A 27,356-nucleotide genomic window follows, 5' to 3' on the forward strand; every position below is an offset into this window, starting at 1 on the left:
AAAATGTTTTAAAATTCAGTTATGTGTACAGTGTAAACGAAGTCCAAATAGAAAAGTGTAGACAATAAAGAGACAAAATTTGTATGAACAACTGCTTAATATTCCAGCTGAGCAGCCTGAGTCACGACCTGCATGTGCGTTTCGTTATTTAAAAAATACGAAGTATTAAACGTAACTATACGGTACGAATTGTTTACGCTGAAATACGTCTTATTATAATCCAATAAATACCCGTATGGTATGTACGAATAAGAATTTAACATAGTAATACTGTTTTGCAAGTTGTAGCGCTTTCAATTATTGCGTTTGGAGGCTGGAGCCCTAGTTTTAGTTAAACAAATTTAAAAACCTTTCATGTGAAATCTATTGACATAAATTGATGTTATGCTAACCGATATATTTCGTTTCAAGAAAATTCAAGGTCTATGAGAAATGTTAGTATATTATGATTTTGAATCCAGAAATAATTGTAGGTAACTAAATCAAATATAAAAAAAAAATCGCATTTTACTTTTTAATTTAATTAAAAGTAAGTACGATAAAATTTAGATTTTTATATGTCTATAATAAAATTCGAATTAACAACTATAGAATATTCGAAAAAAATAATCTAATTCTCTAATATTGCACAATCCAAATATTTGCATACGGGCCACAAAAACCCGTTCGGAAAACATTGACATGTGCATTCCCGCGCTTTAATCGCTATTACCAATCAGAGGCCAGTATCGCGCTGAGACTTCACGTAAGCGCGCGCGTTCTTTTTTCAAGTTTAGTGATCAGTTAAAGTAAAAACGACTATATTACTTGTTTTTAAGTTTTAAAAGGGATATTTAAGTTTAATCTTTGTTTTAATATGTGTTTTGTGTCTTAGTGTATCGATATCTTGTTTCGTACGGATGGTTTGTGTTTCTTTGTGAGGTAATAAAATATAAATACTTTCGGTATTTCTAAATAATTGTACAATCTACCAATATTTTTATTTATTTTTTAAAATATTTTAATAATAAGTGTAGTCTGATACGTCATTAGATTGTTTTATACTTTTGATGCAATTAATAATTAATTTTGATAATACAATTTTACGAAACACGACATAAAAATGTTGAATAATAATTAAATATTTTTTTTACGTATGCGTTCATTAGTGACATAATGTTGTGATCTTTTTTTAAATATTTAAGCAGGACACGCGCATAATTATGGCTTATGAGCCATTTGAAAATTAAAAGTGAAATGATTTACTTACAGAGATTCATAATTTTCGTTGTTTAAATAACATTTCTACAAAAATTTTTTTTTTTTGAAATTACGCAGATTAGAAGTTTTTTAATTATATATAAAAGAATTGGTATTATAATTTTAACTGCAATTATCGAAAAATATTTTTGAGTTCTTTAGAAAATAGATGGTAAAATCAAATTCAACTCCTGTTACTCGACTGCATAGAATGAGTAACTCTTTTGTGGGGCAATGTATACGCTTCTACAACAGGATCCCAGAAAGCGTTCAAAATGCTTCTGTTGCGAAATTTAAAAAAATTGTTAAGGAACGCTTGTGTGCGAAAGGTTACTATACAATTAGTGAGTTTATGTTTGATAGCACACCTTGGGAATGAAACGATCGCCTCCTGGCTGTTTCTACTCATATATAATTATTTATATAATTAATTTGACGTAAAAAAAAAAAAAGTCCCGCTGAGTTTCTTTCGCCGGTTCTTCTCAGGTCAGGGTGTTTTCTTTTTCCGAACCGGTGGTAGTGTTTAACTTGACAATCAATAAGAAAGTGTAATACTTCTATATTGAATAAAGGAATTTGACTTTGAGTTTGAGTTGAGTTTGAAATCAATTCAAAATATACTTTATTCAAGTAGGCTTTTATAAGCACTTTTGAATCGTCATTTAACAAACTATTTAAAGTAAAGCTACGACCGATTCGGAATGTAGATTCTACTGAGAAGAACCGGCAAGAAACTCAGTAGTTACTCTTTTTCAACGTCTAAAAATACAGTCATGTTAGTTAAATACAATTATATATGTATGTTATGTGTCCTGCCTGGAAGTCAAAAAGCATTAACTCCACGCAAAACATTACACTGTCCACTATAAAATATAAATACTATACTAGCTTAAAATATGTTTTAGAAATTTAAGACTAAACTTGAAAATAATAAATTAAATTAACATCAAACAAAACTATTATATCTAAGTACTTAACCATTACGTTAATGTTCCAAGTTATGCAACTTAAGCAACTTAATAATCGAATCGGTACACAATGCTATAACAATTTATAATTAATTAATCATTCACGCAAACATATATACAAAAGTAACTGCAAATGCTATTCTATTATAACTAAAATACTCATGACGATTGACGACTGGGCAATCTACAGATAATAAGCAAATATGATTAGAATTGCAAAATACTTTATACTATTTTAGCCATCCCGACTTTGCACGGGAACTTTTAAGGATTATACTCTAAGATCTATCTTTGAGATATGGAATATAAAATTATCAAAAGCATCTCGTTAGAAATGTATTATTAGCTACCGATCTCGACTATTTAATAATATTCTTTATACGAATTTATTACTTTAATGGTCTGGATCTGGCATAAACCCTACTCACATAAAGCCCTCTGGTATACTTCATATCTTATCATGGACTAGCTAACCGACCTTCATGGCAAAAGAAGGGTCTATAGCCTATTCCAATCGAAGAAAGAATAATGATAAGTAAACATTTTATTTACAGTTATTATCATTAACAGTTCTTGATCAATATCAATCACTCTATTTATATTACAACACTATTCCATTTAAATATTTATATCCTCTTTAATCCTCCAAAGTTCCGATAGCAGCTTCACACATTCACAAATCCATATTAATGAATATCAGAGATCATCCAAATTCTCGACCAATGATACCGCGTCAATTTGATGTCAAAGTTGTTTATTTGGTTTTTGTTCTCTTGTAATTGGAAATTGGACTAGGCTATTCATAAAACGTATACGTCGTAGAAGATAAAACACTGCGGGTTTTCACGGTTAAAGCACGCAATTCAGTAAACTCCCAGTATAATTTTTACTGACACCTTTAAAGGTATTATTCCAATCAATTTACATAAAACTTTAATGAATTATTCATCCTAACGTTTCTTATGAATCACAATCCTCACAATCACCGTATATTAGTGAAAATCGTATGAAAATCTGTTCGGTAGTTTTTGAGTTTTTCAGACATAGACAGCGGGAGGGCGACTTTGTTTTATAATAATTGCTACATAGACAATTAATACGTTTATTAATTAACTGGGCTTAACAATTATGTTAGTAATTTTTAGTTTATTTTATAATGCCGCCTACTGCGCCAATATATATATACATGAGACAGAATTTTATCCGACGCGTGCAGGTTTCATCACGACTTTCTCTCCCACTACCGAATTATAAACACTAATAATGCAGTTGACAACTTGCATACGCGGATTTAAAATTTCAAACCCAAAAGTTACTTCTTCAAATAAACGCGTTCAATAAGCACCCTTTGCATATTTTTTAACTTAACAATTTAAAAAAAAAAACAATTCAGCATCAATACAGTATTCGTGTATATATTAGTATTCTTAATATAATATTCGTAATTCATAATAAGCAATAGGTAATGACAATTTGCCTTCACAATTGAGTTTGTAGTCTCGACCGCATCGATCAATCTTATTCGAGACTTCTGTACTGTATCCTCGATAACATTGGCGAAATAATGATTGCCCTACACAGCTAAACCAATATTTTTTCAAAATGAATCTCTAAAAATGAATGAATCTCTATATCTGTGTTCATAATGTTCTAGTGAAGTTTTCTATGATATTTCTCACCCACTTGACAAAAGTAAATCATAAAAAAAATATAAATTATGTTGCGCTGATAATTCGGTTTTTAATTGGAAGACCAAGCATCATCATCATCAGACCTGTCTGTTCGTAATTATGGTCAGATGAAATACTGCCATATTAAAAAGTATCCGGGTAATGTCCGCTTTGGAATAATCGGGTAACATCGTAGTACAAGTTGACGTACGTACGTACTTAGCTGATGAATGTATTATTATACTATAAGTGTATACGTTTCCAGAAAATAAAATAAATACTTAACTTAAAAAATCATCTTGTAGTTTCATGCAACAAAAAGGTGGTCTGTTATATGTCAGTTATTGTCTCCTCCCACAATTATAATAGTTTAGTTTTTTGAGTAGGTAGATAAAATATATATGTTATAAATAAAAATATTTACTATCATTACTACAATCGTTTCTATTTAAGATCTCATGTGAGATGAAGGCGATCGTGACTCGGATGATGTAGTACCGTAATGCAATAAAACTCATGTTATGTCATCTCTATTATTACAATAAGACCATAACGGAGCGTTGAACGTGCAGAAATCGTTTTTAGAATTATTAATTCAAATTTTATTTATAATGACTTCTTGTAAATTATAGTAGTTTGAAGGTTCGGGTGATAGCTACAACAGAGTTTGTACTCACGCAGAGTCAACTTGTAAAAGATGAATAGTGCAAAATCTTAATACGAAGCATATCACCTCGTCTAGCTGTTCCACTGGTGGCATATTTTTAAGACCTTGAACTGTAAATATTATCTTAAATATATAAATTATAATGGAACGAAAAAATAAATATTGATACAACATTGTTATGGCTAAATCAAAGCCCAATTTAAAGAACTTATACTCATTAGATTTGATACCCAAACATTAGCTGACTAAAATTTTAAAACTCTGCAACTTAGGTACTATCTATCACACTCCAGGTATCAAAATATATTTTCATATTGTTATTGTATTTGTATTTACAATTTCTTATATTGATAAATCAAAGTAAGTACTTTTTATAAGTTCAATAAAAATATAAGCCTAAAACGCTCTTTTTTAATATATCCTGTGATTTGACTTCATACATTTAATTTAACTTCCTTGATGTGACGGAGTTTTAGTCTGCGTAGCAATAAAATCAGCCAATTAAACGTGGCTTGGGCTATTAACTTTTTGGTTAATCATTTGTATAATACGATTTGTTTCTATTCGAAGTACTTACTTACAAATGTCACTGGCTAATAAAACCTAAACGAGTTTCGGAAAACGCAATAAAAAAATAATTGTTGTTCCCAGTCCCCAAGGTCAATTAAATTAATCGATTTCCTTCAATAGACTAACATTACATTTCGTTTCAACATGGCATTCCTTCGATACAATAATAACGTTAAATTAGTATTATAAGATATCAAGATTGTTTACTGCTAAACAAAAAGTATCAAAGTTCTCAAACAATATTGTGATTGAGCAACACTTACATTTGTTAATAGTGTTGTGATTTTATTATGTAAGTGCTTACGTCTGAGAACCGAAGCTTTTGTCTCGAATCTAACTTGACCTGAGAATATTTGACGTGATTGAGTAAAACTTAAATGAGGGTAATGCGCCGAAGAAAAGGAGGTCGAGTGAGCTATGTGAGATTTTTTAAGCTGTTAGACGTTAGTAACGAACATGGCTTAGCAGAGTTTTACGAGAGGAGTAATTAAATATAAAGCAAGTTGCAGTTTTCTAAGGATGACATATATTATATTATTCTCTCAAAACAGTTTGTTTCTAAGATTAGAGATCGTACTAAAATTAAAATTGGATATTTCCTGTTTCGAAAATATATAAATTATGCAGTTCAACAATTTTATCGGTGGTATTTGAGATAGATACCATTTAAAGTAATATTGTGTTTGTTAAACAATTTGTAATAATTAATTATTTAGAAAATATATTATATGTAAGTACTTTTTAAGTATCACTCATTTAAGAAAATGTATACGAGATAATGCGTAATGTTACTAATGTTACTCTTCTGATAGTATCGACGTGGATTGACTGACCGAATGAACTCACTCATTTAAATTAAAAAAAAAAAGATTTGATTTTTTAATAATCATGCCAAGATCATTAACCCATATAATAACCCATTTTATATCGTTTATAAATAAAATAAAAAAAATATATTAATTCAAGTGGCATTAATATCACATCTTGACTTTAGACCATCAGACAACAACAATGGAAGTATCCATTCAGTCTGATGATTCACGGTATTGATTATCATTTTAATTATGACTCGACATAATTGTTGAATTTAAAACGACTGCTTATTGTACAGCGTGTCCACATGGATTGATACCATAGTTTGTATCTATACTAATATTATAAATGCGAAAGTAACTTTGGTTGTTCTTCCACGACCAAGTTGAATAATTTAGACAAAAGTTAGTTCCAAAACATCGAAGCTTGATAGATGTCGAAAAAAATAACAATGGAGGAAAAAGTACGACACATTAATGTCGTTTACTAAAGGAATGTCTAGCAGTGGATTATTTAGGGCTAATGGATGGATGAAGACATCGTAAGAAGAGACGAATCAAAACAAGTCCAAAGACACTTGGGTCAGTGACCCTCCTAATACTTACCAAAAGTCAACAATATTAAGTGCTACCTGTATTGAATCCTAAATACTGCATGAGATGCTATTTAGACGTCAATTTTAAAATTAAACTTCGCTCTTTTTTTATTTCTCGAGCGCGCTGCATACTTTGATGTAATGGTTTATGATTAAAACGACTATTACTTTTAGGAATACCTGAAACGTAATTTCAAAGAGACTTACTTCTTTTGACTGTTTAAAAAGATAATTAATATATGATTCTCAACGAATTGTCATTTGAAATAAGTTTTTAGCTTATTAGCTAGTGTTTTACTCATATATTTGAAGTATGTTCAACTTTATCTACTTGAGAGATCTATGTCCAAACGAACGAAGTCGTAGAAACAGTTAGTGTATGTATTCAATTAATTCTTTTAATATCTATAAGATGGATGGTTGAAAGCAAGTGTCGCTTTATTCATTGCAGAAGTATGTGGTTTAATGTTCTAGTTGACCTTGAACGTACAAGGCTTTCGAAGAAAACTACAGTTGAACTAAATATTGTGTATTGTAATGCCACTTGAACAACTACTTCATCAGGTCAATGTTTAAACGAATATTTCTCGATCCACATTTTTAAATTTATCAACATTATATTCGAGTGTTCTAAATAGACGTTAAAAAGTTATATTATGTTATTAATATTTCCTCAACTCAATAAATCGATGTAAAATCTAAATATTCAAGTAGGCACCTAAAAGCATTTTTGAATCGTCGTGTTCCAATGTTGAATTAAATGTATAAACTACCGCCGGTTCGAAAAGTAGATTCTACCGAGAATAACTCTTTTCCACCTTTTTAATTACAGAGTATGTCAATAAAGTACAATTAATTTTTTATATATCCTGCCTAGAAATTAATAAATACTAAGAATGTTTTTTATCTTTCATATAATCTTGTGTTGAGTAATATGTCTTATTTAAATATAAGCAAATATAAGTACTTTTAGATGTCAAATTAAACTAATATAAACTACGTCGGCACATTTCACTTCAAATATATCGCAAAGGGCTTTTGCCTACAAAATAATTGCAAGCAGTTTTAAAGACGTACTTTAAATGTTTTTAGATTCACTAAAGAGGTTCTTAGCAAACGCGAAAGGAATAAAAATAGTAATTAAAAAAAAAAGTATTAAAAAAAAATCACTTTTTCAAATAGAGAATAAATAATATGTTATTAAATTTGATCAATTGTAGAAAATGTGATTTGTCATTTTTACTACTTAATAGAATTTTATAGATGTTCCGGTGCACTGGTTCTTTGATTGTAAAATATTATAACCGCAGAAATCTAACTGTCATTGCAATGATTTAACTGACACCATTATAATTTGAAATGCCTTTTAATTTTCGACTTATACTACTGATTGAAAATGAATTAAAAAAAAAGAACATTATGTATGAACTTAATAAAAAAAAACTGCGTTGAATGACAATGTTAGACGTCATATTAATAATTCAATAAAATCAAAATTGTTTTCCTCAAGTTTTTCCAACACATTATTTTGTAGTGAATTATATAATAATTTTGGACTGCATGCCGGTATGCATGGAATGAATAAGGCAAATATATTGTATACAACTTTACATTTTGTAAGTAAGATTGTCAGATCAGTAAGATCTATATTTCTTTAAAATATGTAAATATAAAGTCTTTTTGTTATTATACTTAGTTGTTGTTAAGCTTAGTATATGTATTCGATAACTTTATACAAATAAATAAATATATCATCTGAGAGTTTTGAGCAACTGTGTCATATGACTCGAAAATAATAAAAGTAAACTTACAGTCAGTCAACACACACACATACACAACATTGCAACGTATATAATGATATATCAATCATCCATCACCCTCAATAATAACTAAATATGGTTTGGGAATACCAGATTCACAATAAAATATACGACTTAAAAAACTTGTCTTAAAAAAACAAAAGAAATCAAAGGTGGGTTTGATAAAAAAGCCGGATAGCCGGTTTTCTTCTAAATCAGTACCTGTATGTGTTGTTTCTATAAATATCCATTCACAAGCGAAGGCAGTGTGGTCACAAAACAGTTTTGTAATGCAAATTGAGCTGACAATGATTCAATCGATCACAATGTTTAGGAGTAACTGTTTTACTGTTCGCTGTTCTAATAAAATCTATGCTTGCTTTAAGGTCGATCAGTAACACAAATTCTTACCATAACTTATTTTATTATCTGCCTGTTGTGTTGCAGTAACCTACTCTAAATAAAGTAACATTTGTACGAAACTAGCGACGCGCCCCGGCTTTGCAAGGGTGTAATTTTATGTATATTCATTGGCTCACAGTCTCTAATAGACACCCCGTGTAAGCTAATACGGTATAAGCTCAATTAATTTTATTGAAATACTCAAAGAAATTGCACTTACCTTAATTTCTCGAAAGAGCGTTCTACAAGGTATTAGAAAACATTACAAGATAAATGTCAAAAAGTGTCATTGTCACTATACTTTTTGATTGATTTTGGCGTCTATACGTATTTAAGATAGCTGTCTATATATCTATTTCTATCTATATCTATTTTAACATATACACTCTATGAATTAGTGTTTCATTCGCTCATTTCTTGTTATGACAATGATATTTGAATGACATCATGGAATTATTAATTTAATTAAAACTATTGATCAATTCCGGATAATAATAATTAATTTCTAATCTAGTTTTATATTCGCAAGCAATCTCTTTTCTCTAATAAACTTACTTGAGGATTTACTTTTTATTATCTCACCACAATTATAAAAAAAATATGTAGGAACTAGATTATTAATATTACTATTTACTATAAGTACAGGCAAATATTTGCAAAAAATATATATTTCAAGTCAAGACTTTCATTTATTCCTTACAATATTAACCACTTTAATGGTCACATCTGTTGATACATAGCCTTCGCGTCAAACATTTAGCAAGCCCATGTTTTCTTTAGCTCTGTCGACCTTCGAATTCTCCGATGTTAAGTTTCTACATGCGCGCCTTGGTTATTACTTTGCTTACCGTTCTGAGTTTGATATAAGACCTCTTTTTGTGGATTCTAATGTTTTTGTTTGTTGCAAGCAAACATCAGGTAAGTATTTTTTTTCTATGAATTCTATGCAATAAGATCTTCGTCGTGTACCGTATTTTCAGCCAGATTAATAAAAAAGTTTAGCTTAAACATAAACCATAAATTAGTCAAAATACTAGTAAGTATTTCGCTTTTATATTCTTAACCATTTACAAAATACTCAGAAGGAATCAGGATTTGGGCTTCAAAAGTACCTAAAGTATTCCATTGTCAGTATGTGCGTGCAAAAAAAAGAACTTTACGTGTAGTTTTTATGAGTTCGTTGACACAGAGGAACACTTATCAGATGCTACTACTTCATGTGGGTTGAATTTAGTAACTCCATATTAAATGGAAATAACGTTATTGTCATGACGTGTTATGCAGCGAAATTAATGCCTATAAGAGTTGCCAATAATAAGAGTTTATTTGGATTTCTAGGATAGCGGTGTCGTTACAATTACAAGGACTATAAATTACAGACATTAAAAGACGACCTTCCTATAGATGTATATGACCGTCGGAAAATCGCGGTGTTGCTTTTTGTTCTAATAGTTAAAATTAAATATACTTAACTTATAATTTTTTTTTTAAATGTGTGAAGTTTCAAGTACGTTTGAAAAGAAATAGTAAAAATGGAAGTGACAAACAAAAACATCGACTAGTACTCTATTAAAAAAAAATTGAGTGCTGAAGGTACTGTGACAATATTTTTCGAGTATCGTTTATGAGGGCTCACTTTTAAAACTTACTGCATTATTTTAATGTTGACTACATTTGACTTTACATAACATAGAAAGAAACTTTAAGTAAATAAAAAGCGTTATATACATTGGTCTATAAATTTAAAAAAAAACATTTAAATTAAGCCAATAGCGTGACACTTTTTGTGTTTAACGTGATTAACAAATACACCTTGTTTTTTTAAATTAAACTTCGAAATAATAACGACGCGAAGCAAACAATACAATATTTTCAATCACGTAATTATTCTCTTGTTTCTCGTGTATAATCTTGTTAAGATTGTTAACTAAGGGTTATTACAAGACATAATTGTGATGTAATCACGTACCAACCAATGACCAATTTGTTGTTAGCACTTGTTGGTACGTCTTTGTGCAAGCTCGCCTGGAAAGGTCAGCCAGACATTATTCTACCGATAAACAGAGTTACTTGTATTGATCCGGTTTGAAGGGTGTTTGAACCAGTGTAACAGGCACAAGAACATAACATCTTAATTCCTAAGGTTGATGTCGCAAAACATTTTCATCTATATTTTCTCGATTTAAATGAAACTAGCAAAACACGACTGACGCTTACGTACCTGTGTATAACCAAACTAGCCAAACCCTGTTCCTGTATGTGTGTATTATACCCACAGATCAAGGCGATTGATTGGACGTTATGGAAATTGATATGCCACAAAGACATGTAGCAGCGTGTTAAAGCAAAGTGCTTCTACCACAAATATCGATTACTAATATGAAAAGTGATCAATGACCATAACGAAGTTTTATTCATAATTACTGTTTTATTTTACTTTATTACGCAGATATGCTATCACATTTTATTATCAATTAATTTTAAAACCTAATTTCTCTAGTTATGGTGGCCCTTGGGGCCCCTAGGCTATGCGGGGCCCATAGGCAACACTGCCTAATGGATAATCCGGCCCTGTAAATGTATCAATACAATATACCATATTTACAATAGTATTAAATAGATTTAAACATATATATATCTAAGTACGTATGATTAATCACATATTTTTCTTAATACACCATTTACTGTAAAACATAATTCATCATACAAATGTAATATACGGAAGGATAGAATAACCGCGTTAAATAACTTTGATTGAATGTTGCGTTTAATTTACACATTATTACGTATGACTACGTTGTATAAATACTTTGATTGGAAATAAAAGATATTTGAGAAAAAAATTATCAGTAACATAACAGCTGATACACTATGCACTCACAAAGAACAAGAAATGTACGTTTGTCACGTCAATAGTATAAATTTAAAGCGGTTGAAACTGCGAAGTGAAGTTACTTATAAATACTAAAATCTTCTTCGACACGCGCTGCGTCGTCTAGTATACGTTTTTTGTTTATTTGTTTAGTATTTTTCAGTTGGTTATTACAATAGAAATGATTCATTTTTTATTATTATAGTAGAATGATGTTAGATACATATATACATACATGACATAAGTTAAAATGTAACGAACGCATTCAAAGTAAAAAAAAAAAACATTAAAATAGGTAGGTATTACTGTAATTTGAAACCCTAAAAATACTGATATTTAGCAATTAGTAGAGGTTTAGTACAGGGTTCTGCCTGACCACTCTGAACCAGTTTGGATACGGGTCTTGGAGTTCTCCCCTTTAACCGGGCAGTTACTCGCCGGTAGCCACAGCTATCGTGTAAATTGCTTTGACGTATAAGGTCAAAGCCTTCTAGGCCTCGCGTAGGTCATTTTTAATAGGGCGTCAAAGTTCGTGTGGTTGCAATTAAATTGAAGCAGGAACATAACATTAAAGTTTCCAATGTCTTGATTGAAAGAAACCATGAATCTTGAACAGAATCTCAATGACACTGGACACAATACTAATTAATAATAATAAATATGATTATTCGCCACAAAGTATTATTTCCATACTCAAAACCTAATGGATATATGCTAAAGAAATAACAGATTTATCAAAAAATTTACAAAAATATTTTTTAAATCATACCGGTTTATCTTGAGATTAGTTCGTTTAAAATAAACAAACTCTTAAGCTTTATAGCATGTTCTGTGACAAATACTCCATTCGTCATACTACATAACTTGAGATAATATTGACACTAAACTTGAGAATCTTTTGTAAACATCTTTCGACCTTTGAAGAATACCTATAGCAGAATATAACAAGCACTTTTGTTATTTTACCAGTTAAATCAAATGCAGAACTGCAAGAATTTTGGAATACTTATATATTCCAACGGCACGTAGAGTAAAGATAAACAAAAAATAGATATAGATATACCGTGCGATTTGCTAATAGTTCAGCTAGATTTTGCATTCGACTAGTCCTTTATCAACACTAATCCGCTAAACTACTTATGTCATAACAACATCGCCGTAATCGCCAACATTGACAAATGGCATTTTTACATCCCAATGAGAATACCAATGTGTATTTTAAATCATGACTAATTATGTCATGTAAATAATTAGATTCGTTACGTATTATTGCTTATGGCAATCTCTTCCAGATAATCTTTGATGATACATTTGCCGCTATTGTTATAGGTGGTTATTGTATTTTACATCATAAAACGGAAGAAATATTGTATTTGTATATTACGTTTTTATAAAAATAATTAAAGTACAATAATACCTTCGATGAATACATGTATTTTTTTTTTAGATCTAGTTAAATAAAAAATGTTCCGTACGAATGATAATAGTGCATCGATTATTTAATTCTAATCACGGCTAGAGTTCCTCAGACATTACAATGAATCCAAACCGTCAGCCATTCGTATCACGTCGTCTCCTACCATATTATTGAAGAAAGGAAGTGGTCTAACTGTAAAATTGATGTTTTTGTAAAATGGACCCAGTTGTTTTCATATTTAGGCTGATTATTGAGGTTAGTAGAAAGTGGCCGACAGACGCTAGGACAGTTCTCGACTCACAGTTATATCACAGGATATTGTATTCACAAGTGTTAATAGCTTAATACTCGTGAGACCGTCTAAAGATAATTTTATATCATACGCAATTCTGGCAAAATGTTTAACTTATGTCTATACTTATGTACAAGTTGTATGCATTTCTACAAAACATCCTTGAAATAATCGCTTTGGATGAGTAAGAACGTGATCACTCACCAAAGTTGCATTATTTCATGGTTACCTGCTGCCTACTATCTACCTACCAGTGTCATACTAATTAACACTATATTTCACACAAAGATTAAATTATGGATTTATAAATTACGAGTGTTTCTTTTAAATTAATTATTTCGATACGTTTTGAAACTTTTGGGTTCGAAGAGTTTTATTTCAAGGTAACATTTGGGTGTGCCTTGGCCGAAATTGAACAACATTATCCAAAAATTTAAAAGGAAATTAACTATTGCTATATATGCGATAGCGAGATGGCCCAGTGGTTAGAACGCGTGCATCTTAACCGGTGATTTCGGGTTCAAACCCAGGCATGGACCACTGATTTTCATGTTCTTAATTTGTGTTTATAATTCATCTCGTGCTCGGCGGTGAAGGAAAACATCGTGAGGAACCCTGCATGTGTCTAATTTCAACAAAATTCTGCCATATGTGTATTCCACCAACGCGCATTGGAGCAGCGTGGTGGAATATGCTCCAAACCTTCTCCTCAAAGGAGGAGGAGGCCTTAGCCTAGCAGTGAGAAATTTACAGGATGCTAATTTAATGTAATATATTTAAATAATATACCTATATGTACTGAATTACACGCGGATTGTTTTTTATTTGGTAATAAGAAACTTTTGCTTAACTTTTATTCCTCCAGTACCTAAACACAAGTAAGCAGAGTGTGTACGATTAACTTATGGATGAGTTTAACTTGGAAACAAATAAAATGAATTTTGGGCATTCTCTTGTTGAGCATTGTCTTCTAATATTATTTTGAAATACGAAATTGGTAAAAAAAAATAATAACCGCCCTAAGTACAATTACCTAGAAAATTTGTTTTCTGTATATTTTTTATAAAATACCAATATCTTTACATTTTCCGAGTTCACAAAGCGGGTTTAGAATAATTAGGAACTAACGACAGTGTTTTTAGTGCGCGCTTTCTAGTAACAGGTAATCAAGTAAAAAAGAAAGTGTACTTATTTAAATACCTATCCGTATTTTCTATGCCTTTTCGCATTCGGAAAAAACCTTTTACAAAAGACGTACTATTGTTTGTGTATATTTTTTACGCTCTGGAAACTCGAAGTAAACTAATACTTAAAACATTTGTATTTGCTCGGACTTTAAAATAGATACAGAATTTTTTCATGTAAATATTAGACGTATTATTATGTTACGCGTTTATCTTAAATAAGTATTAACATACAATTATTATATAAATATTATTCCTACACCCGGAATTACTTGTCCGCACACAAATTTACGATATTAATTATAAATTGTTAATTATTTAATTTAATTTAAATTTATTATGAAACTGTATATGTATGCCTGTTATCGTAATATAAGTATTTATATTATAAAGTATGCTATAAATGAATTGTATTCACGTCATCAACATATAATTATGTTTAAATTTCAATTTATGTAATAATCATATATATTCGTTGAATATGGAATGCTTATGTCGTTTCGAGTCAAATTTCGACTATTAGCACAGAAGATTCATCTTGTATGTGTTTATAATTTATCTTGTGATCAGCGGTGAACAAAAATGTCGTAAAGATATTTTCCAAACCAGATGATTCCCCATTCATTTTTGTTAAAATATATTACTTGAATTCCCATATAAATATATAATTGAATTAAATTTAAACAAACACGTTGAAATAATTGGTTAATAAACTCTAAACTCGAAGACAACCAATCATTAGGTGTCCTGTTCATTGCATTTGAACAATGAATAAAAAAAAAATCCTAGTTAGAATATTGTTATCAGTCTAAAGAAAACGATAAGTTCTAAGTCTTACCATTGGTAAGACTTAGAACTTATCGTTACAAAGCTAATGTATTATTTAAATATCAATGCATATAGGTATAATACCGTAATGGTATTCATGCGATTTCCACACTTGTTACAAAGCATCCGATAGAAAGTTTTTGTTCGGTTATTTAATAGTATATTTATCCTTGAAATAACTGTTATTGCAATTACGCGATGGTCTTCAACTGTTTCTCAGTTTCTCATGTAATAAACTTTAAATAAACAATTATTTTTATGTTAATTTATTGTAAACAAGAACTAATTTTTCAATTGCTATGTTTTACTACGATAAAGCGTTTTAAATTTCCCATACATTGAAAACGAGTTCTCATAGTTATATATTCAGCGTCAAAGACCTTAAGATTCCCAGCTACTCAATGTTACGACAAAACCCGGAAAAAACGGTAGCATTATTTTTTTATTATATTAAACAAATACTACGATGTTATTGTATTCTCGTCTATTATTAACAATAACACCGAAGGTGAGGATTGTTGTATGTTTTTTTATACTAACAATGTTTTACTGAATAAAATTATTCATATAATTCCACAATCCATTGGCATTCTTGCCATTCCTCGCGGTCATGTCATGTAAATTGCACTTGTTATTGTTATTCTCTTTTACCGCAGTTTACTTATACTAAAATAAGTATTTTCTTGGCAATAGGGCTCAGTGCAAGCCTGGTTAGGTACCAACCAAACATCATATATTCTACCGTCAAACAGCAATGTTCTGTTCCGGTTTTGATGATGCAAGGCATTCCTTGCATTAACCCTTGTTAATATTTCTTTTCGTGTCACTTTCACCACCCATCCTAATTACTTTAAATAAATAAAAAATCTACACAATACACTAAAACGAGATCAACACGTCTATTGTACAAAATATAACAAACGCTTGCAGAAATTTTAAAATATAATCCGATTGTATAATTTATATCATAATTATTTTCTTTTATAGGATGACGAAGAATCATACGTGGAAAACGACATTAGAAACTGCCTTTTCGATGATGATTGAATAGATGTCAGTTTCAAATACGCGGGAGTCCATCTTTATTTACCTGTAAAGATTATCTCAAAAATTATTGCTGCAGAAGCGTCAATCAAATTTCGAAAAAGCCAATGACACCAACAAAAAGTCATACTAGTCCAAACATTTTGAACATATCATGAAGAAAAAAGATCATGCAATTTGTTTTTGAAGAATAATGCGTCAACATTTTGAATAGTAATTGGCGTCGCCGTTCAAGTTCAATCGATTTCGTTTGTTAGTATATTTGTCATATATGAAGGTGGATAATATAAACACAATGTCAGTCAGCAATGACCTGAGTGACACAGACTCCTCTCCGAAATTACGGATGAAGCCAGCTATCAGCAGGATATTCTGCTGCAGCGTGACAGCAGCCTCAGGTTTTGTTGCCGCTTATGCTCTGGTAAGTAACACCAAATCTATTTTATGTTCCCATTTACATAACCATTTAATAGAGTGTTTGTAGTATTGTAAGAATTTGTAATTTATCATGTGAAAAGCGCTATTGGACTATGTGTGTGTGATAAAGAGCGCATCAGTATTTGCGCACACACTTATAATTTTATAATTTATTTACCCTGCACGGTTGGCTAGTCTTTAATACTAAGAATTATATGAACATACAATAATAGCAAATAAAAAATATAAGAAACATATCAAGAAAGCAATTAGCATGCCCCTTTAGTCTAAAAATCTCTGAGTTACAAAGTTATTATTGAAAAATCTGCCAAATGAAAAACCTAGAAGATGTTTGAGTATCTATCTGTAAATTTACTTTCTCTACCAATATTTATAAACGGTATTTACATAGCCTATAAAAAATCTGGAGGCAACCAGAATACTGTAATCCAATAAATTGAGCTGCAAAGTTTTTGATACAAACATTGATTCGAGGGAATCTAGGCTACCTCAGTAATTGAACAACATTGTTTCATATCAAATAGAAGGGGCTACCAGTTCTAAGGCCAAGTTATCTCACGAGATGTCGAAATAGCGAGAGCGGATAGCGGAATGCGTAATAAGCTTCATAGACTTCCAGATAACAGATTTTATATTGTGATTACTAACCGGATCGTAATATTATTAATATATGCTATGGAAGCTTATGTTAGGTCATTTTAAATGCAAGATTGTGTAATGTAACGGGCGAAGCGAAGTAATTCGGTTGGAACTATTTCAACTTATGTCTGTTAGTATAATTAATGCATTATAATTGCCTAATTATATGCCAATAAATTTATTCTTACATGACTATATTGAAAAATATTTTATTTATAGCTAATGCTAATGTCTTGTATGGTATGCAATGGCTCTTTAATTTTGTAGCCTAATTATATAATATGGCTTGCGCTAAAATATTCTCAGGGCTCAAACGTATACTAATTGTCATGGCGATAAATAAAATGCTATAGAAGTTGATGAACTATATATATCTGGAGTCGAGATATAACACAATGAACATAAAAAATACATTAAAACTATCATTGTAAAAAAAAAAAAAACAAATTATAACCGAAAACTTTCATGATGATCCGACAAACAGTATCCAAGTCAATCGTGTAACAACATCTTTACTAATATTATAAATGCAAAAGTAACTTTGTCTGTCTGTCTGTTGCTCTGTCACGGCAAAACTACTGAACCGATATTGATGTGTTGGTATGAAGAAAGCTTGAACTGCAAAGAAGGACATAGGCTACTTTTAAGTATAATACCTAACGACCAATCCCTTTTTAAACGCGAGTCAAGCCGTCGGCGACAACCAGTATCTATAAGATATATATTCTAACGTGGATAATATTAAAGTGTCGTTGGTATAATAAAATATATAATAGACTGAACCATTATGAATATTAAAAATGAATAATTTATGTTATAAATATGAATATTTAATGTTCGTTGGTAAAGTACCAAAGATTATTTTAAACTCAATGCTCTGAATTAAATTTTGTTTAATACAATTTTAATGGTAAATTTTAACACTTTATCTTAGGACAATAAAGAGGATTCGAGACATAGTTTTTATTGCATAAAGTTAAAATATTCCCTCTGTGGCAAAATATTTGTAGGACGAAACCACAGGAGAAAGTAGAAAATATAGTCAAGAGAAATACAAACTTTTTTAGTTAGTTAGTAAAGTTTCATTTGTATAGTTAACATGTAAAATGGAAATTTAAAACTTTGTTTATAGTCTCAGTTTTCAAAGACCATGTCAAATAAGTTCACCAGCTATGATAATATTGAAGTCCTTCTGGCACGTTGGGCATATCTAATGAAAAGTAGCATGCAGGAGATATTATGCGCAAGCGGATCTGATAATTTATCCATTCCCTTATTCTTATTTAGATACAGTAATAATCCAATATAACCAGAGATAAATCAGGCGCTTGTCTTGAAAACTTTATGAATTTTTCGAGGCTTGGGAATAAAACGTAGCAAATTTTAGTCTGGTTTAAGAATACTCTGATAAAATTAGCCCGAATGAGCTGTATAGATGTACAATCTAACCACTAGAATATTAAGATAGTCGCGACAAAAGGCAAAGACAAAAATGTTCCTCTGTTTGTCACCCGATATTCTTTTTTGCTTTGTAGCAACATTAGTTATCATTAAAAAAATAAAGTTTTTTTTTAATTTTCAACAATGATTATAGTCGAATTTCGACCAATGAGCAAACATTTATAATATTTAATAATCTAAATTAGTAAATTGTATATTTCCAGGTAGCATACGCGATAGCTTTAATCTACGAGATAGTTTGGGTGGTGGAGTCGCAGAGCGGATTGCCGATACCATCTGTTTTATTGATGATCTGCTATTGCATCATTATCGCGGCCACAGTCACCTTGGTCCATGGCCTCATATCGGTAAGAATGTATTTGAAAAACAAAGTATAACTGCCTCGTAGATACTTTTACCATTCGTAAGCAAAACCAATCGCTCTTTGAATGTAGTAATCGTACATAAACCTTAATTCAACTGAGTTAATTATATTTAAAAAAACATATATATTTTATTTCATTAATTATTTCTTAAGAAATGGTTTTATTTACGTTTATTACCGAAAAATGCTCGATATTTTTCGAGAAGGATTCACCTCAGAACACTAATGTGAAAAGTCAGAAAGTATGGAACTATAAAAATTATAACATTTAAAGATTACAGGAAACAGTATAGCGTAACACTGTAAGTAGATTTATATAATGCAAATGAGATACGAAGTGATTTCTTACAGAATAACACTGTTGGCACGAAATCAGACAAGACATCTTATTTTATTTTGAATCATAACGTTTTTTTTTTCGAAATAATAAAGAAAAAGAAAGAAAAGCTTAAAGGAGCTACGAAGAGATATGAAAAAATATCCATCATCAAATTTTAGGCAAATCTGATCAGCCGTTAATTGAACTCTGGTTTATCAAACTTGTATTATTTCCTATACTGTCGGTGACCAGGATCTAATTCTGGGAAGTAATGAAAATGGTAAACTATAGCATTGCTTATTTTATACAAAATAATTGTCCAAAAAACCGGTACCTATTGTGACTTATATAAAGTTCAAAAGGACTTGTTATTTAGATCAAGTCTATACTACTGGTTCATTTAAATAATTATTAACAATAAACTTAAAATAATTGTGTAAAATAGATAACGCCGTTAAACCAAACCAGTTAATTTCATTTATTATTGTCACACACATAAAATGTCCGAAAATTTAAAAAGTAATTCCATATGGACAAAAGTTTTGCTTTTAACATAAAAAGCTTCATATGTATGTTCCGTTGTTGTGGCTCTTCATATTTATTTGTAGAGAAGATTATGGAACTCATTCCACTGCTAGTTTGTGAAAACACATGTAACTGATTTTCTTCCAACATATGCAGGTTTCCTCACGTTTCCCTTCGCAGCCACGAGATGAATAATTTATAACCACAAATCATGCAATACAATTCAGCGATGCTTGTAATATTTGGTTAAGATTAATTCATAGCTAATCATTGAATCATCTCGGCGTTTCACAAATTCCCTATTATTACAATATTCTTAATATTAAATGGCCCCTCCATTAATATTGTAATTCTCCAATTCATAGTAGCGCTTTATTAGGATTGGAGACAATAGTCCATGAATCAAGATTTAACTTAGACTTTCATACTGGCAGCCCGTATACCGTTAGCTAATAAGTCGTATTGATATATTAACATTACTGTATTACATACATACATACATAAACAGCCTGTAAATTTCCCACTGCTGGGCTAAGGCCTCCTCTCCCTTTTTAGGAGAAGGTAAGGAGCATATTCCATCACGCTGCTCCAATGCGGGTTGGTGGAATACACATGTGGCAGAATTTCGTTGAAATTAGATACATGCAGGTTTCCTCACGATGTTTTCTTTCACCGCCGAGAACGAGATGAATTATAAACACAAATTAAGCACATGAAAATTCAGTGGTGCCTGCCTGGGTTTGAGCCCGAAATCATCGGTTAAGATGCACGCGTTCTAACCACTGGGCCATCTCGGCTCATATTCAGCTTTTATTTTATTAAAATTAACTTTAAACAGTATTTATATTTGGCACAATGTGTTGTGTAGAAAAGTTTATCCACACGGAAGCAACAGTAAAAGTCATATTAAATCAAATATTTTAAGAGAAAATAAGAATGATGCATTGACTAAAAATGACAAGCAGTGAGATTATGTAAGAACTCACTTCGTATTTATTTCGTGAAATTTTGACAACTGACTTACGGTGATACGCCATATTGATACTTGTATCCTATACATTTTATAATTGTTATAATCAATATCGCAAATCACATTCTGACATATCAAGCTCGCTTTCTGAGGTGAGTTTCGAGTTTTTCCTTACAGCTCTAAAGTTCACTAATAAAAATTAAGAATGACAATAAATTAAATTGTATTTTCATACATTATTTTGTTTCTTTTTTCAGAAAAACAACACATACCTACTGGCGTGGCTGATCGCAGTCATACTGGTGTTGATACCAGAATGTGCTCTAGTCTTCTATATGTCCATCAGCCATTGGGTAATTATAATCAACTTGCCAGACACTCAGAAAACGTTTGGCATACTCTTACGCCCGATGAACTATTTCATTCCAACCGTTCTTGGAAATACTTTTTTAAAATTCATGTGTTGCTGATGACGGTATTTCAAAGGTAGGAGGAATAAAGATTAATATTCCTTATTTGGAATAGTGTTAGTATGTAATATAAAAATATGTCATATTTAAATCTGTTACAATTGGAATGCAGTTTACGTGCTGATGGTATTAATTAAGCGTCAATAGCACAATGGTTTACGGGCCGTTCAGCGATGTAAAAAGTCGCAGGATCGATCCTGACCCCTTAGGCTATTGTCGTCCCCACTCCTAACACGAATGATAGCTTAAAAGGAGGGGTAGTAATTCCTTCATTAATTAAGCATTGCTAGTATTCTTTTTTTTAAATAGTCACCTCTGTCCATAGACAGTAGTGCTGTGAGAAATGTTAAACCGCCACGTAATGTCCCCAATGGGCCACCAACCCTAGGTGCCAGTGGTTGCACAGGCTTACTAGCTTTAAACTGAAACACTACCGGCAAGCTGCAATTTATAATATTATAAATATTACAGTTTGGCGGTGGAATAGTTTTAGATAAAAAAACGTATATATAAAGTTATAGTGTGAACATCAATCAAATGAGAAGTGATTTTTATTTAGTTAATTTTATAACATGCGCTGGATCGACATGGTGGAATATGTCTTAACTCAGTAAGCTAAATGTATTAACTTTCCTGATTCAGTATGTATATTATATGAAATGTGAGTTGTTATATTAAATAATAATATCTTATAGCCACGGTCTCGCTTGTGTAGTTTATTTATTAATTACTTACTTTATCGTGTTATTATTTAATTATTTTATTTACATTAGCCGCATGTAAATTTCCTACTGCTTGGCTCAGGCCTCCTTTGAGGAGATGGTTTGGAGCATATTCCACCATGCTGCTCTAATGCGGGTTGGTGGAATACACATGTGGCAGAATTTCGTTGAAATTAGACAAATGCAGATTTCCTCACAATGTTTTCCTTCAGCGCCGAGCACGAGATGAATTATAAACACAAATATATATTAAATAATTATAATTTATTTTATTTAATCTACAGATATTCAATTAAAGAATAGAACGAATAAAGAAAGTGAATTCGAAGTGCTATGTAATAATAATAAAAAAAAAATATTACACCCACATACATAATGGCTACATAATACATTATCTTAACATTCGTAACGAATATTAAATCGTTCATATTTATATATAATAGTTATTTTATTCACGTAACGACTAAAAAGTAATAATGTAATAAGTTTTTATGTAGCGTTAATAAAGTCTTAAGATTTGGAAATTTTATTATAAATTGTATAATTTACAAGTGAGTATGTAGAATAGATCTAACCACTCATGAAGCCCGTCCACCTAAATTTTATCGGCGTACCTTAGTATGATATAATTTAAAAATTTATTTTTTTTTGCTATCTTTACTCTTAGTTGTCACACGCACACTAAGACATCGTGTATGTACGAGTGTCTGTACTGTGTCTGTATGTACGACTAATGCACGTCGATAGTAAACTAACGTGGAGGGGCGCGTCTTCGTGAGTGAGTAGCATAATAATATAAATTTTAACCGATAGGCTAATGGATCGTCTGTTAGTAGTACGTGGTCATGACCACCTATAGATATTAGCGCTGTCGAAATATTAACCGGTCCTTACATTGCCAATGCGTCACTTGGTTGGTGGGGCTTTGTGTATTGTACTGCCAAACAGCAATACTATTGTTTTTTACGGTAAGAAGGGTGAGTAACGATTAAAACCAAAACCCGCAGGTTTTTCCCCAAATTTACGGGGCAAGATGTAGAGAGCTTTTTAGGGCGAATTTGAAGGAAAAAATAACAAGTATAAAAAACAAAAAGTAAATAAAAACTTTAGGGGATTTCGGTTGAGAGTTAGCCTTATTTAGAGAAATGCGTCGTGCGTGTCGCAGGGGCTGCAGGGCGTGTACGGCGGCGCGGAGCTGGCGTGCTACGTGGCGCGCCTGCCCGCCGTGGTGTGCGGCGTCGTGCTCGTGCAGTCCGCCTACGCGCTGCGGGAGGCCAGGTGCGTCCGCCTGCACTCGCACTGCACTCGATGTAGCCGGAGCCGGATTTACACCCCTTGGTATCCTGGGGCTCTTAGAGGGACATTTTTGTTAGCAAAATTATTAGTATTTGGATATATATTTTGATTTCGTACACATTCAAATTGTTGTCTCTCCCGTGGGTGACTCTCTCTCATGGAGGCCCAGGACAGTTGCCCCAGTTGCCCTCAACTAAATCCGGCTCTGGATATAGCCATCGTTCATTTCAAGTTACACATGCTATTTATTATAAATATATATGCAATTTTTTTCTTTATATTGCCAGACAGAATCGCTATTTAAAGTTTTTGATTGCTAATTGATGAAAATATCTAGTAGCAAAATGATAACAGAATTGTATGTAATGTTATAAATAAATTCCCTACACTAAATTAAAAAAAAAAAAAAAAAAACAAACTGAGATATTTTTCAATATTTACAACACTGTTAAAGGTATATATTAAAGAATGTGTAGATAATGTTCGTCATTTTAATACATTATGTGTAAACTCTATACCTATAATAATGTATGAATTATTTTATTAATTAAAATTGTATCTATTAAAATTAATAACCGATTCTTCTTCTACCGATTGGGTGGACTTTTGGAAAGATTGTTGATTATGACTTCGCAGCCACACTTAACATTAATTACATTTTTATTAATCTGTATATAATCTTAATAAAAACAGTATCAGTTGAAATTTCCAGAAAAGGTGAATATGGCAACACAGTACCGGTGAGCGGCAGTGAGTTCGATGCCAGTCACTTCGTGCCAGACACGCCCAGCGCTTTTACCAATGATGGTTTCTTGGCTGATAACGGTAACTTTGTTAATTTAGATATTATACTTAACTAATTGTCGTTTTTAATAATAGGTAAATTTTAGGCCTTAAGAGATTAAATTGAGATTCCATTTGTATGTTATGAAATAATTATTTTCTTCTTACAGGTAAATCAGGTTCGATGCCAGATCTCCGTCGTCACTTGGCGTCCCGGCAATCGATGAACATGGGCTACCCGATGATGTTGCCGCAGCCTCCGCCAGCCTACTGGCAACACCTCGCCGATCGGCAATACGCCGCCAGTCTGCGAGGATACCCTAAATCCTTCCCCCAACCGCAAACTTACGGTACCTGGGTTGGCCCAAGAACCGGACCCCTCGATAACCCCTACAAGAGGAGACATTCTGTCGTGGGTGCGTTCAATAGCGATGAATATCCCGCCAAGGGCTACGAGTTCGAAGACAGGATGGATTGCAAAAGTGAAATGGCGTATCCCTACCGACAATATATGTACGATCCCCGAATGTTCCCTCCAGATTATGACCCCAGGTTCTTCCAAGACTTCAAAAGAGAGGATCCGTATGGAATGAATCTGAGACACGATCCTTACCATTTCAGTGGATCGAGGGAGAGGGTGTACTACGGCATGAGGAACAGTCACAATTCGGTGGGAAACGAATCCGATGACTTGACGAAATATAAAGATGTCGCCCTGTAGAAAAATCCATAGACTGATTTCATGTTAATCTACACTCACGGAAATAATTTGTAAATTAGGATTTTTACGAATTTTCGCATTCGCACCATTTTAAATAAGGCGTGTAAACACAGGAAGAGTAAAATATATAAACGACTCAGACATTGAATCGACGCGATATAAATGGCGATAAGTAGTTAAGTCGAATAGTGCTATTATACGTAAAGATATAATTAATCAAGAACTACTTCTTCTGTAATATTAAATTTAAGATTTGTTTATATTTACTCCAATCTGATTCTTTCTTCAATGAATATTTCGCGTACGAATTCGAGTTTCCGCACTTGCATCATAAATGCAACGTTTGTAAAACTCCTGATTTATATTTTATTCGTTATATCAGAGCGTAACGACGCGCACGCTCTGCGGCGACGGTGGCGCCATCTATAGTAGAAAATATTTAAAGTTATTTGACATCGAACTTTCTAGAACATTCCATCGTTTTAATATTAGTTTATTTGGTGCTTATTACATACGATAATTTTGTAATTAAGATATTCATATCGTGCTATATTTCAATAGTTAATTTTGATGTAAAATTAACTTTTATATTATGTATTTCCTACCTATTTAGGATATAAGTTCTCACTACGAATAAGTATTAATAGTGTTTAGTTTGTTACCCAATAACCAAAGGTTTATAATTGCTCTAATAAAATATAAAGGAAAATTTCAGTCACTATTTTGTATAAGACATAACGAAGTAAAAAAATTTTCAACCGGCTTTCTTGTTTTATTTTTAGTTTTTTAAAAAAAAAAACTATCTAGAATAAAATGTCTGAAACACTTTTCTCTGCTTGCAACATTATCATTATTATGACTCTGATATTAGTAGCTAATAAACGAAACCTTTATCGAACCACGAAAGCAGAGACACTTGATGATATGATAATAAACATTAAAAGTTCTTATTTACGTTGTTCTTTAGATATGAAGTTATTTAAAATATTTTTTTAATTAAATATACAACAGCAAAAGGAACTTGCAACCTTATAAATTTCTGTAAACATCAAACATACAATACTTTCATAATAGAATTTTAAGACTGACAGAAGTAGACTACTGATAACCGTCCCGATCACCGGTAAGTCTGAAAAATATACTGATTTGCGCAATAGTTTCTCGCATTAAGTTACTAAGCGCTAATAAGGATTTTTTAATTTCATCCCTGTAAGTTAAATAGGGAATGAACATCATATTTGAAGCTAGACATGTAGAAGTTGGTGTTTTCTTTCTGGTCCATATACCAATGACAAAACAAATGACAGTAGTTTCATTCTTCACTTAAGAGGTTGAATTGATGATGTGTAATATCGTCCATTTAATTTTTATATGTATTCGATATTTTCGTATTAAGATATCCAGAAGTACTCTGTTTATCTATGCGGGCTGGGTAGGTACTACAAACCATAAAAAATAAGTCTATATACAAATCAAGTTAAGTAATAGTTTATAATACTTTTTTATTATACTTATTCTGTAAAATGTTCCGAGTATAAGTACATGTAACAACAAGAAATTTAGAACTGTGTCAGATATGTACATCAAGAAAAGTTTCAAATAAAAATATATAAAAGGGTATAAAGTTTCTTTTTCTTAAGCATGTTTCATAAATATTATAGCATTTATTTATTGCAGGCATTTAGTCAAACCCATATTTAAAAGTATACAAAAATAATATATTACAAAGAATGAAAATGAAATTTAAAAAAAAAGGAATTGTTCCTTTACCGATGCAGCCTATGAGCATTCACCAACATTTTCAAAAAGCTGACGAGTACTGCGTCGCAGTCCTTGCTTTGAGGATGGCAAAGAAATCAGGCACTCTCGCAGTAGCAAATATGGCTTTCGAACTGCAGAAACGTGGCTGTTTCATTAGAGAGGGAATAGCGTTATTATATTGTACTTATTCTAATTGTATTGTACCTCTCCACAACTGACACTTGTAAAAGAATAGACAAAAGCTATTCCTTAAAAAAAATAAGTACTAATATTTTTTAACCTCAGTGGGAAGGTTTATTACGTCTAGCGTAGATTTTGAACCGGTAAATATCCAATGCAGTTTTTTTTTCATTTTACTTGTAGTTTTGTATAGCTGCTAGCTTAAATTATTCGTTTAAAAATCGGCAAGAGTCCACACACTTGAAGTCTAAATACCCCTAGTGGCCTGCACAGTTGACTAGTCTTCGTTGAGAATAGGTAAATACAATTTGGAGTACAAAATCGATATCATTTATTTAATAAACAAT

The 27,356-nt window shown here is 31.5% G+C and overlaps 1 protein-coding gene across 1 annotated transcript; it reads left to right on the forward strand.

Moving 5' to 3' along the window:
- The first annotated feature begins 744 nt into the window (after positions 1-744).
- LOC125072845 lies at positions 745-25,098 on the forward strand. The gene is made up of 7 exons (XM_047683566.1): positions 745-921; positions 16,304-16,781; positions 19,102-19,245; positions 21,334-21,429; positions 23,434-23,546; positions 24,277-24,389; positions 24,518-25,098. The coding sequence occupies exons 2-7, from the start codon at positions 16,632-16,634 to the stop codon at positions 25,066-25,068; spliced, it is 1,167 nt and encodes a 388-aa protein (XP_047539522.1). The 5' UTR covers positions 745-921; positions 16,304-16,631; the 3' UTR covers positions 25,069-25,098.
- Positions 25,099-27,356: the final 2,258 nt, after the last annotated feature.

This window comes from Vanessa atalanta, chromosome 22 (assembly GCF_905147765.1).
Source record: "Vanessa atalanta chromosome 22, ilVanAtal1.2, whole genome shotgun sequence".
NCBI lineage: Eukaryota > Metazoa > Arthropoda > Insecta > Lepidoptera > Nymphalidae > Vanessa > Vanessa atalanta.